The following is a 12,838-nucleotide window of genomic DNA, read 5'->3' on the forward strand; positions in this document are numbered from 1 at the left end:
TCAACAACATTGTAGTTACTCCACAATACTAACCTAAATGACAGAGTGAAAAGGAGGAGGTCTGTACAGAATAAAAATATTGCAAAACATGCATCCTGTTTGCAACAAGACACTAAAGTAAAACTGCAATACAATTCACAAAGAAATTAACGTTTTGTCATGAATACAAAGTGTTATGTTTGGGGCAAAAGCAACACATCACTGAGTACCACTCTTCATATTTCCAAGCATGGTGGTGGCTGCATCATGTTAAGGGTCTGCTTGTCATCGGCAAAGACTGGGGAGTTTTTAGGATAAAAAAATAAATGGAATACAGCTAAGCACAGGCAAAATCCTTGAGGAAAACCAGGTTCAGTCTGCTTTCCAACAGACACTCGGACATTAATTCACCTTTCAGCAGGACAATAACCTAAAACACAAGGCCAAATCTACACTGGAGATGCTTACCAAGAAGACAGTGAATGTTCCGGAGTGGTCTAGTTAGAGTTTCAATCCAAAGTAAGTCTATGGCAAGACTTAAATGATTGTCTAGCAATAATCAACAACCAACTTGTCAGTGCTTGAATAATTTTTTTAAAGAATAAATGGGCAAATATTGTACAATCCCTTACTCAGGTGTGAGTTGTACACAGAAATATTAACAGCTGTATTTGCTGCCAAAGGTGTTTCTAACAGGTGGGGCTGAATAATTATCTCAGGGGGCTGAACAATTATCTAATCAAGATATACAGTGCCTTCGGAAAGTATTCAGACCTCTTGACTTTTACACATTTTGTTACTTTACAGCCTTATTCTAAAATATATTACATTTTTTTTAAATCAGCAATCTAGACACAATACCCCATAATGACATCACAATACCCCGTAATGACATCACAATACCCCGTAATGACATCACAATACCCCATAATGACATCACAATACCCCATAATGACAAAGCGAAAAAACAGTTTAGAAATGTTTATTACAAATAAAAAACAGAAATACATTATTTACATAAGTATTCAGACCCTTTGCTATGAGACTCGAAATTGAACTCAGGTGCATCCTGTTTCCATTGATCATCCTTGATGTTTCTACAACTTGGAGTCCACCTGTGGTAAATTCAATTGATTGAATTGTCTATATAAGGTCCCACAGTTGACAGTGCATGTCAGAGCAAAAACCAAGCAATGAGGTCGAAGGAATCGGAGACAGGATTGTGTCGAGGCACAGATCTGGGGAAGGGTACCAAAACATTCCTGCAGCATGGAAGGTCCCCAAGAACACAGTGGCCTCCATCATTTTTAAATGGAAGAAGTTTGGAACCACAAAGACTCTTCCTAGTGCTGGCCACCCGGCCAAACTGAGCTATCAGGGGAGAAGGGCCTTGGTCAGGGAGGTGACCAAGCACATGATGGTCACTCTGACAGAGCTCCAGAGTTCCTCTGTGGAGATGAGAGAACCTTCCAGAAGGACAAGCATCTCTACAGGTCTTCGTGGTAGAGTGGCCAGACAGAAGCCACTCCCAGTAAAAGGCATGACAGCCCACTTGGAGTTTGCCAAAAGGCACGTAAAGGACTCTCAGACCATGAGAAACAAGATTCTCTGGTCTGATGAAACCAAGATTGATCTCCTCGGCCTGAATGCCAAGCGTCACATCTGGAGGAAACCTGGCACCATCCCTACGGTGAAGCATGGTGGTGGCAGCATCATGCTGTGGGGATGTTATCAGCGGCAGGGAGACTAGTCAGGATTGAGGCAAAGAATAACGGAGCAAAGTACAGAGAGCTCCTTGATGAAAACCTGCTCCAGAGCCCTCAGGACCTCAGACTGGGGTGAAGGTTCACCTTCCAACAGGACAACGACCCTAAGCACACAGCCAAGACAACGCAGGAGTGGCTTCGAGACAAGTCTCTGAATGTCCTTGAGTGGCCCAGCCAGAGCCCGGACTTGAACCCGATGGAACATCTCTGGAGAGCCCTGAAAATAGCTTCGAAAATATGGAATGCTTTTTCTAAGGCCTACTTTTCCATTAGACTGTTGTATTGAACTGGTAAGAAACCTGTTTTATTGAACTGTCCTACTGAACTGGTAAGAAACCTGTTGTATTGAACTGGTAAGACACCTGTTTTATTGAACTGTCCTACTGAACTGGTAAGAAACCTGTTGTATTGAACTGGTAAGAAACCTGTTTTATTGAACTGTCCTACTGAACTGGTATGAAACCTGTTGTATTGAACTGTCCTACTGAACTGGTATGAAACCTGTTGTATTGAACTGTCCTACTGAACTGGTAAGAAACCTGTTGTATTGAACTGGTAAGAAACCTGTTGTATTGAACTGTCCTACTGAACTGGTAAGAAACCTGTTGTATTGAACTGGTAAGAAACCTGTTGTATTGAACTGTCCTACTGAACTGGTAAGAAACCTGTTCTATTGAACTGTCCTACTGAACTGGTAAGAAACCTGTTCTATTGAACTGTCCTACTGAACTGGTAAGAAACCTGTCCTACTGAACTGGTAAGAAACCTGTTGTATTGAACTGTCCTACTGAACTGGTATGAAACCTGTTGTATTGAACTGGTATGAAACTGTCCTACTGAACTGGTAAGAAACCTGTTGTATTGAACTGTCCTACTGAACTGGTAAGAAACCTGTTGTATTGAACTGGTATGAAACCTGTTGTATTGAACTGTCCTACTGTACTGGTATGAAACCTGTTGTATTGAACTGTCCTACTGAACTGGTATGAAACTGGTAAGAAGCCTGTTGTATTGAACTGGTAAGAAGCCTGTTGCATTGAACTGGTATGAAACCTGTTGCATTGAACTGGTATGAAACCTGTTGCATTGAACTGGTATGAAACCTGTTGCATTGAACTGGTATGAAACCTGTTGCATTGAACTGGTATGAAACCTGTTGTATTGAACTGGTATGAAACCTGTTGTATTGAACTGGTATGAAACCTGTTGTATTGAACTGGTATGAAACCTGTTGTATTGAACTGGTATGAAACCTGTTGTATTGAACTGGTATGAAACCTGTTGTATTGAACTGGTATGAAACCTGTTGTATTGAACTGGTATGAAACCTGTTGTATTGAACTGGTATGAAACCTGTTGTATTGAACTGGTATGAAACCTGTTGTATTGAACTGGTATGAAACCTGTCCTACTGAACTGGTAAGAAACCTGTCCTACTGAACTGGTAAGAAACCTGTTGTATTGAACTGTCCTACTGAACTGGTATGAAACCTGTTGTATTGAACTGTCCTACTGAACTGGTAAGAAACCTGTTGTATTGAACTGGTATGAAACCTGGTGTATTGAACTGGTAAGAAACCTGTTGTATTGAACTGGTAAGAAACCTGTTGTATTGAACTGTCCTACTGAACTGGTAAGAAACCTGTTGTATTGAACTGTCCTACTGAACTGGTAAGAAACCTGTTGTATTGAACTGTCCTAATGAACTGGTAAGAAACCTGTTGTATTGAACTGTCCTACTGAACTGGTATGAAACCTGTAGTATTTAACTGGTATGAAACCTGTTGTATTGAACTGTCCTACTGAACTGGTATGAAACCTGTAGTATTTAACTGGTAAGAAACCTGTTGTATTGAACTGGTAAGAAACCTGTTGTATTGAACTGTCCTACTGAACTGGTATGAAACCTGTTGTATTGAACTGTCCTACTGAACTGGTAAGAAACCTGTTGTATTGAACTGTCCTACTGAACTGGTAAGAAACCTGTCCTACTGAACTGGTATGAAACCTGTTGTATTGAACTGGTATGAAACCTGTTGTATTGAACTGTCCTACTGAACTGGTATGAAACCTGTTGTATTGAACTGTCCTACTGAACTGGTAAGAAACCTGTTGTATTGAACTGTCCTACTGAACTGGTAAGAAACCTGTTGTATTGAACTGTCCTACTGAACTGGTAAGAAACCTGTTCTATTGAACTGTCCTACTGAACTGGTAAGAAACCTGTTGTATTGAACTGGTATGAAACCTGTTGTATTGAACTGTCCTACTGAACTGGTAAGAAACCTGTTGTATTGAACTGTCCTACTGAACTGGTAAGAAACCTGTTGTATTGAACTGGTATGAAACCTGTTGTATTGAACTGTCCTACTGAACTGGTATGAAACCTGTTGTATTGAACTGTCCTACTGAACTGGTAAGAAACCTGTTGTATTGAACTGTCCTACTGAACTGGTATGAAACCTGTTGTATTGAACTGTCCTACTGAACTGGTAAGAAACCTGTTGTATTGAACTGTCCTACTGAACTGGTATGAAACCTGTTGTATTGAACTGGTATGAAACCTGTTGTATTGAACTGGTAAGAAACCTGTTGTATTGAACTGTCCTACTGAACTGGTATGAAACCTGTTGTATTGAACTGGTAAGAAACCTGTTGTATTGAACTGTCCTACTGAACTGGTAAGAAACCTGTTGTATTGAACTGGTATGAAACCTGATGTATTGAACTGTCCTACTGAACTGGTAAGAAACCTGTTCTATTGAACTGGTATGAAACCTGATGTATTGAACTGTCCTACTGAACTGGTAAGAAACCTGTTCTATTGAACTGGTAAGAAACCTGTTGTATTGAACTGTCCTACTGAACTGGTATGAAACCTGTTGTATTGAACTGTCCTACTGAACTGGTAAGAAACCTGTTCTATTGAACTGTCCTACTGAACTGGTATGAAACCTGATGTATTGAACTGTCCTACTGAACTGGTAAGAAACCTGTTCTATTGAACTGGTAAGAAACCTGTTCTATTGAACTGTCCTACTGAACTGGTAAGAAACCTGTTGTATTGAACTGGTATGAAACCTGTTGTATTGAACTGTCCTACTGAACTGGTAAGAAACCTGTTGTATTGAACTGTCCTACTGAACTGGTAAGAAACCTGTTGTATTGAACTGGTATGAAACCTGTTGTATTGAACTGTCCTACTGAACTGGTATGAAACCTGTTGTATTGAACTGTCCTACTGAACTGGTAAGAAACCTGTTGTATTGAACTGTCCTACTGAACTGGTATGAAACCTGTTGTATTGAACTGTCCTACTGAACTGGTAAGAAACCTGTTGTATTGAACTGTCCTACTGAACTGGTATGAAACCTGTTGTATTGAACTGGTATGAAACCTGTTGTATTGAACTGGTATGAAACCTGTTGTATTGAACTGGTAAGAAACCTGTTGTATTGAACTGGTAAGAAACCTGTTGTATTGAACTGGTAAGAAACCTGTTGTATTGAACTGGTATGAAACCTGTTGTATTGAACTGGTATGAAACCTGTTGTATTGAACTGTCCTACTGAACTGGTATGAAACCTGTTGTATTGAACTGGTATGAAACCTGTTGTATTGAACTGGTATGAAACCTGATGTATTGAACTGTCCTACTGAACTGGTAAGAAACCTGTTCTATTGAACTGGTAAGAAACCTGTTGTATTGAACTGTCCTACTGAACTGGTAAGAAACCTGTTGTATTGAACTGTCCTACTGAACTGGTATGAAACCTGTTGTATTGAACTGGTAAGAAACCTGTTGTATTGAACTGTCCTACTGAACTGGTAAGAAACCTGTTGTATTGAACTGGTATGAAACCTGATGTATTGAACTGTCCTACTGAACTGGTAAGAAACCTGTTCTATTGAACTGGTATGAAACCTGATGTATTGAACTGTCCTACTGAACTGGTAAGAAACCTGTTCTATTGAACTGGTAAGAAACCTGTTGTATTGAACTGTCCTACTGAACTGGTAAGAAACCTGTTGTATTGAACTGGTATGAAACCTGTTGTATTGAACTGTCCTACTGAACTGGTATGAAACCTGTTGTATTGAACTGTCCTACTGAACTGGTAAGAAACCTGTTGTATTGAACTGTCCTACTGAACTGGTAAGAAACCTGTTGTATTGAACTGTCCTACTGAACTGGTAAGAAACCTGTTGTATTGAACTGTCCTACTGAACTGGTAAGAAACCTGTTGTATTGAACTGTCCTACTGAACTGGTATGAAACCTGTTGTATTGAACTGGTAAGAAACCTGTTGTATTGAACTGTCCTACTGAACTGGTATGAAACCTGTTGTATTGAACTGGTAAGAAACCTGTTGTATTGAACTGTCCTACTGAACTGGTAAGAAACCTGTTGTATTGAACTGTCCTACTGAACTGGTATGAAACCTGTTGTATTGAACTGGTATGAAACCTGTTGTATTGAACTGTCCTACTGAACTGGTAAGAAACCTGTTGTATTGAACTGTCCTACTGAACTGGTAAGAAACCTGTTGTATTGAACTGTCCTACTGAACTGGTAAGAAACCTGTTGTATTGAACTGTCCTACTGAACTGGTAAGAAACCTGTTGTATTGAACTGTCCTACTGAACTGGTATGAAACCTGTTGTATTGAACTGGTAAGAAACCTGTTGTATTGAACTGTCCTACTGAACTGGTATGAAACCTGTTGTATTGAACTGGTAAGAAACCTGTTGTATTGAACTGTCCTACTGAACTGGTAAGAAACCTGTTGTATTGAACTGTCCTACTGAACTTGTTTGAAACCTGTTGTATTGAACTGGTATGAAACCTGTTGTATTGAACTGGTATGAAACCTGTTGTATTGAACTGTCCTACTGAACTGGTAAGAAACCTGTTGTATTGAACTGTCCTACTGAACTGGTAAGAAACCTGTTGTATTGAACTGTCCTACTGAACTGGTATGAAACCTGTTGTATTGAACTGGTAAGAAACCTGTTGTATTGAACTGTCCTACTGAACTGGTATGAAACCTGTTGTATTGAACTGTCCTACTGAACTGGTATGAAACCTGTTGTATTGAACTGGTAAGAAACCTGTTGTATTGAACTGTCCTACTGAACTGGTAAGAAACCTGTTGTATTGAACTGTCCTACTGAACTGGTATGAAACCTGTTGTATTGAACTGTCCTACTGAACTGGTATGAACCCTGTTGTATTGAACTGGTAAGAAACCTGTTGTATTGAACTGTCCTACTGAACTGGTATGAAACCTGTTGTATTGAACTGGTATGAAACCTGTTGTATTGAACTGGTAAGAAACCTGTTGTATTGAACTGGTAAGAAACCTGTTGTATTGAACTGTCCTACTGAACTGGTATGAAACCTGTTGTATTGAACTGGTATGAAACCTGTTGTATTGAACTGGTAAGAAACCTGTTGTATTGAACTGGTAAGAAACCTGTTGTATTGAACTGGTATGAAACCTGTTGTATTTAACTGTCCTACTGAACTGGTAAGAAACCTGTTGTACTGAACTGGTATGAAACCTGTTGTATTGAACTGGTAAGAAACCTGTTGTATTGAACTGGTATGAAACCTGTTGTATTGAACTGGTATGAAACCTGTTGTATTGAACTGTCCTACTGAACTGGTATGACACCTGTTGTATTGAACTGGTAAGAAACCTGTTGTACTGAACTGTCCTACTGAACTGGTGTGAAACCTATCAACATACCTTCTGTCTCAGTATGACCACTAGATGGCAGCATTCAACACTGGGTATCACTATCAACACATCTTGTGTCTCTCTCACACACCAACACACACACACACTTACACAAGGGGTGGCTGTGTGGGGAGTGTTATTCTACACACACATAACCGTCACACACAGACACTTTGTCACACACCCCTGAGCAGAACACAAGTCAAAGAAGTCATTGTGACTGAGAAGTAAATCTGATTACTATCACATATTTCAGAGATACACGTGATTCTCTCTCTCACACACACACTCTCTTACCTGTGCGTCAGCCTCTATGTTCCCCTCCTGTACCCCCTGCTGTCTGCTGGCCTGAGAGGAGAGAGAGCACATCTGTCAGATCTATGTCCCACACATCTATATCCCACATGTCAGATCTATGTCCTACACATCTACAGTACCAGGCAAAAGTTTGGACACACCTACTCATTCAAAGTGTTAAACAAATCAAAATATATTTAATATTTGAGATTCTTCAAAGTAGCCACCCTTCGCTTCGACAGCTTTGCACACTCTTGACATTCTCTCAACCAGCTTCATGAGGTAGTCACCTGGAATGCATTTCAATTAACAGGTGTGCCTTCTTAAAAGTTAATTTGTGGTATTTCTTTCCTTCTTAATGCATTTCAGTCAATCAGTTGTGTTTTGACAAGGTAGGGGTGGTTTACAGAAGATAGCTCTATTTGGTAAAAGTCCATATTATGGCAAGAACAGCTCAAATAAGCAAAGAGAAACGAGAGTCCATCATTACTTTAAGACATGAAGGTCAGTCAATCGGGAAAATGTCAAGAACTTCAAAAGTTTCAAGCGCTATGATGGAACTGGCTCTCATGAGGACCACCACAGGAAATGAAGACCCAGAGTTACCTCTGCTGCAGAGGATAAGATCATTAGAGTTACCAGCCTCAGATTGCAGCCCAAATAAATGCTTCAGAGTTCAAGTAACAGACACATCTCAACATCAACTGTTCAGAGGAGACTGTGTGAATCAGACCTTCATGGTCGAATTGCAGCAAAGAAACCACTACTAAAGGACACCAATAAGAACAAGAGACTTGCTTGGGCCAAGAAACACAAGCAGTGAACATTAGACCGGTGGAAATCTGTCCTTTGGTCTGAGGAGTTCAAATTTGAGATTTTTGGATCCAAGCGCTTTGTGAGAGGCAGAGTAGGTGAACGGATTATCTCTGTGGTTCCCACCGTGAAGCATGGAGGAGGAGGTGTGATGGTGTGGGGTTCCCACCGTGAAGCATGGAGGAGGAGGTGTGATGGTGCTTTGCTGGTGACACTGTCTGTGATTTATTTAGAATTCAAGGGACTCTTAACAAGCATGGCTACTGAAGCATTCTGCAGCAATACGCCGTCCAATCTGGTTTGCGCTTAGTGGGATTATTATTTGTTTTTCAACAGGACAATGACCCAACACACCTCCAGGCTGTGTAAGGTCTATATTACCAGGAAGGAGAGTGATGGAGTGCTCCATCAGATGACCTGGCCTCCACAATCACCCAACCTCAACTAAATTGAGATGGTTTGGGATGAATTGGACCGCAGAGTGAAGGAAAAGCAGCCAACAAGTGCTCAGCATATGTGGGAACTCCTTCAAGACTGTTAGAAAAGCATTCCAGGTGAAGCTGGTTGAGAGAATACCAGGAGTGTGCAAAGCTGTCATCAAAGCAAAGGGTGACTACTTTGAAAAATCTCAAATGTATTTATTTGTTTAGTTTTTAGTTACTACATGATTCCATGTGTTATTTCAGAGTTCTGATGTCTTCACTATTATTCTACAATGTAGAAAATAGTAAAAAATAAATAAATTAAAACCCTGGAATGAGTAGGTGTCCAAACTTTTGACTGGCACCAGATCTCTGTCCCACGCATCTATATATACCAGATCTATGTTCCCCTGACCTCTGACCCCTCACCTGTAGCAGGATGACCAGCAGTCTCCTGAAGTGACCTGACGTGTCTCCTGTTACATCCTCCTCTAGGTCTGCATCAAACTCTGGAACACGAACACACACACACACACAGACACCATCAGTGAGTCAGTGTGTGTGTGTGTGTGTGTGTGTGTGTGTGTGTGTGTGTGTGTGTGTGTGTTACCCTGGCGGTAGGCAGCAGTGTGTCTGTGTGTTACCCTGACGATAGGCAGCAGTGATGTCCTTAATCTGCTGGGCCGTTCTAGAAGACAGGATCTCAATCAGCACCTTCTCATCGGTCCCCGCCCCCTACACCGTGACATCAACACACAGTCACTATGACATCACACCGTCACTCACAGGATATGACATCACTAGTCCTGGGTAAAATACCTTGATGGCGTTCCGTAGTGATGTCACATCGTAGAGGATGGGCGGAGTCATTAGAGCCACTACCAGAGTCTCAAACGTTCCCCCCAGTTCACCCTGCAGATCACCTACCAGGTCCTGGAGAGAGGAGGGAGGGAGGGAGGGAGAGAGAGAGAGAGGGGGGTGAGGAGAGAGAGAGAAGGACGAGGAGAGAGAGATAGAGAGAAGAGGGGAGGGGAGGAGGAGAGAGGAGGAGAGAGAGAGAAAGATGGAGGGAGGGTTGTGTTATGGTTGTGTTGTGGTTGTAGATTACATTAGATGAGTTTAATAGTCACATGCACACGGTCACAGATGTCATTACAGGGTACAGTGACATTCTAATGGTCTAAGCTCCTACAGGTCAAAAACAGACAAGGGAATGAGACAATAACAATAATAACAATAGTAGTCATATTAAAAATAATAATAACAATAGTAATAATATTAATAATAATAATAACAATAGTAATAATATTAATAATAATAATAGTAATAATAACAATAATAACAATAATAATAATAATAACAATAATAATAATAACAATAATAATATTAATATTAATAATAATAACAATAATACATATTTACAACTGTAGCTTCAAAGCCTCTCATTGGCCAATACATACCTTGACTAGATTAGCCTAGAGAAGCTAGAGAAGCTAGCCAGCTTTAGCTAATTGAGGCCACATGCTGTGCTTTCTCCCGAAAACCCATTCAGATACAACAGTCTACCTGTTGGTTGCTCGTTGTAGCCTACAACCCCATTCAGATACAACAGTCTACCTGTTGGTTGCTCGTTGTAGCCTACAACCCCATTCAGATACAACAGTCTACCTGTTGGTTGCTCGTTGTAGCCTACAACCCCATTCAGATACAACAGTCTACCTGTTGGTTTCTCATTGTAGCCTACAACCCCATTCAGATACAACAGTCTACCTGTTGGTTGCTCATTGTAGTCTACAACCCCATTCAGATACAACAGTCTACCTGTTGGTTGCTCATTGTAGCCTACAACCCCATTCAGATACAACAGTCTACCTGTTGGTTGCTCGTTGTAGCCTACAACCCCATTCAGATACAACAGTCTACCTGTTGGTTTCTCATTGTAGCCTACAACCCCATTCAGATACAACAGTCTACCTGTTGGTTGCTCATTGTAGTCTACAACCCCATTCAGATACAACAGTCTACCTGTTGGTTGCTCATTGTAGCCTACAACCCCATTCAGATTAAACAGCCTACAATGTAGATAAAAACTACATTGAAAACTGTTGTTGTTTTATTAAATGAATCATTTGAAATGCAACCCTATATCCTTGTAACAATGTCACATGGATATTCATTTAATTTACAAAAAATGCCTTGTTAAGATAGTATTATAAACCCCCCCAGAGAGACTATCGTCCGTTCAGATAGTATTATAAACCCCCCCAAAGAGACTATCGTCCGTTCAGATAGTATTATAAACCCCCCCAAAGAGACTATCGTCCGTTCAGATAGTATTATAAACCCCCCCAAAGAGACTATCGTCCGTTCAGATAGTATTATAAACCCCCCCAAAGAGACTATCGTCCGTTCAGATAGTATTATAAACCCCCCCAAAGAGACTATCGTCCGTTCAGATAGTATTATAAACCCCCCCAAAGAGACTATCGTCCGTTCAGATAGTATTATAAACCCCCCCAAAGAGACTATCGTCCGTTCAGATAGTATTATAAACCCCCCCAAAGAGACTATCGTCCGTTCAGATAGTATTATAAACCCCCCCAAAGAGACTATCGTCCGTTCAGATAGTATTATAAACCCCCCCAAAGAGACTATCGTCCGTTCAGATATTGGACTAACCATCCCTAGTTGGGTTGTGGTTGTATTGTGTTGTGGTTGTGGTTGTGGTTGTGTTGTGGTTGTATTGTGGTTGTATTGTGGTTGTATTGTGGTTGTGGTTGTATTGTGGTTGTGGTTGTATTGTATTGTGGTTGTATGATGGTTGTGGTTGTGTTGTGGTTGTGTTGTGGTTGTATTGTGGTTGTATGATGGTTGTGGTTGTATTGTGGTTGTATTGTGGTTGTATTGTGGTTGTGGTTGTATTGTGGTTGTATTATGGTTGTATTGTGGTTGTGGTTGTATTGTGGTTGTGGTTGTATTGTGGTTGTGGTTGTATTGTGGTTGTATTATGGTTGTATTGTGGTTGTGGTTGTGGTTGTATTGTGGTTGTGGTTGTATTGTGGTTGTGGTTGTGGTTGTATTGTGGTTGTGGTTGTATTGTGGTTGTGGTTGTGGTTGTATTGTGGTTGTATTGTGGTTGTATTGTATTGTGGTTGTGGTTGTATTGTGGTTGTATTATGGTTGTATTGTGGTTGTGGTTGTATTGTGGTTGTGGTTGTATTGTGGTTGTATTGTGGTTGTGGTGGTATTGGGGTTGTGGTTGTATTGTGGTTGTATTGTGGTTGTATTGTATTGTGGTTGTGGTTGTATTGTGGTTGTATTATGGTTGTATTGTGGTTGTGGTTGTATTGTGGTTGTGGTTGTATTGTGGTTGTATTGTGGTTGTGTTTGTATTGTGGTTGTGGTTGTATTGTGGTTATAGTGTAGTTGTGGTTATATTGTAGTTGTGGTTGTATTGTGGTTGTGGTTGTATTGTGGTTGTATTGTGGTTGTGGTTGTACTGTGGTTGTATTGTGGTTGTATTGTGGTTGTGGTTGTATTGTGGTTGTATTGTGGTTGTGGTTGTATTGTGGTTGTATTGTGGTTGTATTGTGGTTGTGGTTGTATTGTGGTTGTATTGTGGTTGTATTGTGGTTGTATTGTGGTTGTATTGTGGTTGTGTTCTGACCTTGCCATGCAGGGTCTTGTATGCAGCTTTGATCTGCTGTCTCTGGCTGTTGCTACGAGACGTCAACAACTTCATGATGGAATCCTCATCGGTTCCTATAGCAACAACAAACACCATAGTCAAATCTTTGGTGCCATGGTTACTCCCTCA

At 40.6% G+C, this 12,838-nt stretch overlaps 1 protein-coding gene across 1 annotated transcript in view; it reads right to left on the reverse strand.

The window, feature by feature from the left end:
- LOC139375499 (annexin A6-like) overlaps nt 1-12,838 on the reverse strand; it is a 56,681-nt gene that overhangs the window by 34,624 nt on the left and 9,219 nt on the right. Inside the window, exons 4-8 of the mRNA XM_071117330.1 lie at nt 12,689-12,783; nt 9,841-9,954; nt 9,666-9,756; nt 9,451-9,530; nt 7,787-7,837 (exon numbers count right to left, since the gene is read on the reverse strand). Coding sequence (XP_070973431.1) covers nt 7,787-7,837; nt 9,451-9,530; nt 9,666-9,756; nt 9,841-9,954; nt 12,689-12,783 — 431 coding nt within the window. The remainder of the gene's footprint in view (nt 1-7,786; nt 7,838-9,450; nt 9,531-9,665; nt 9,757-9,840; nt 9,955-12,688; nt 12,784-12,838) is intronic.

The sequence above is a fragment of the Oncorhynchus clarkii genome, chromosome 19 (genome assembly GCF_045791955.1).
Source record: "Oncorhynchus clarkii lewisi isolate Uvic-CL-2024 chromosome 19, UVic_Ocla_1.0, whole genome shotgun sequence".
In the NCBI taxonomy this organism is placed as follows: Eukaryota; Metazoa; Chordata; class Actinopteri; order Salmoniformes; family Salmonidae; genus Oncorhynchus; species Oncorhynchus clarkii.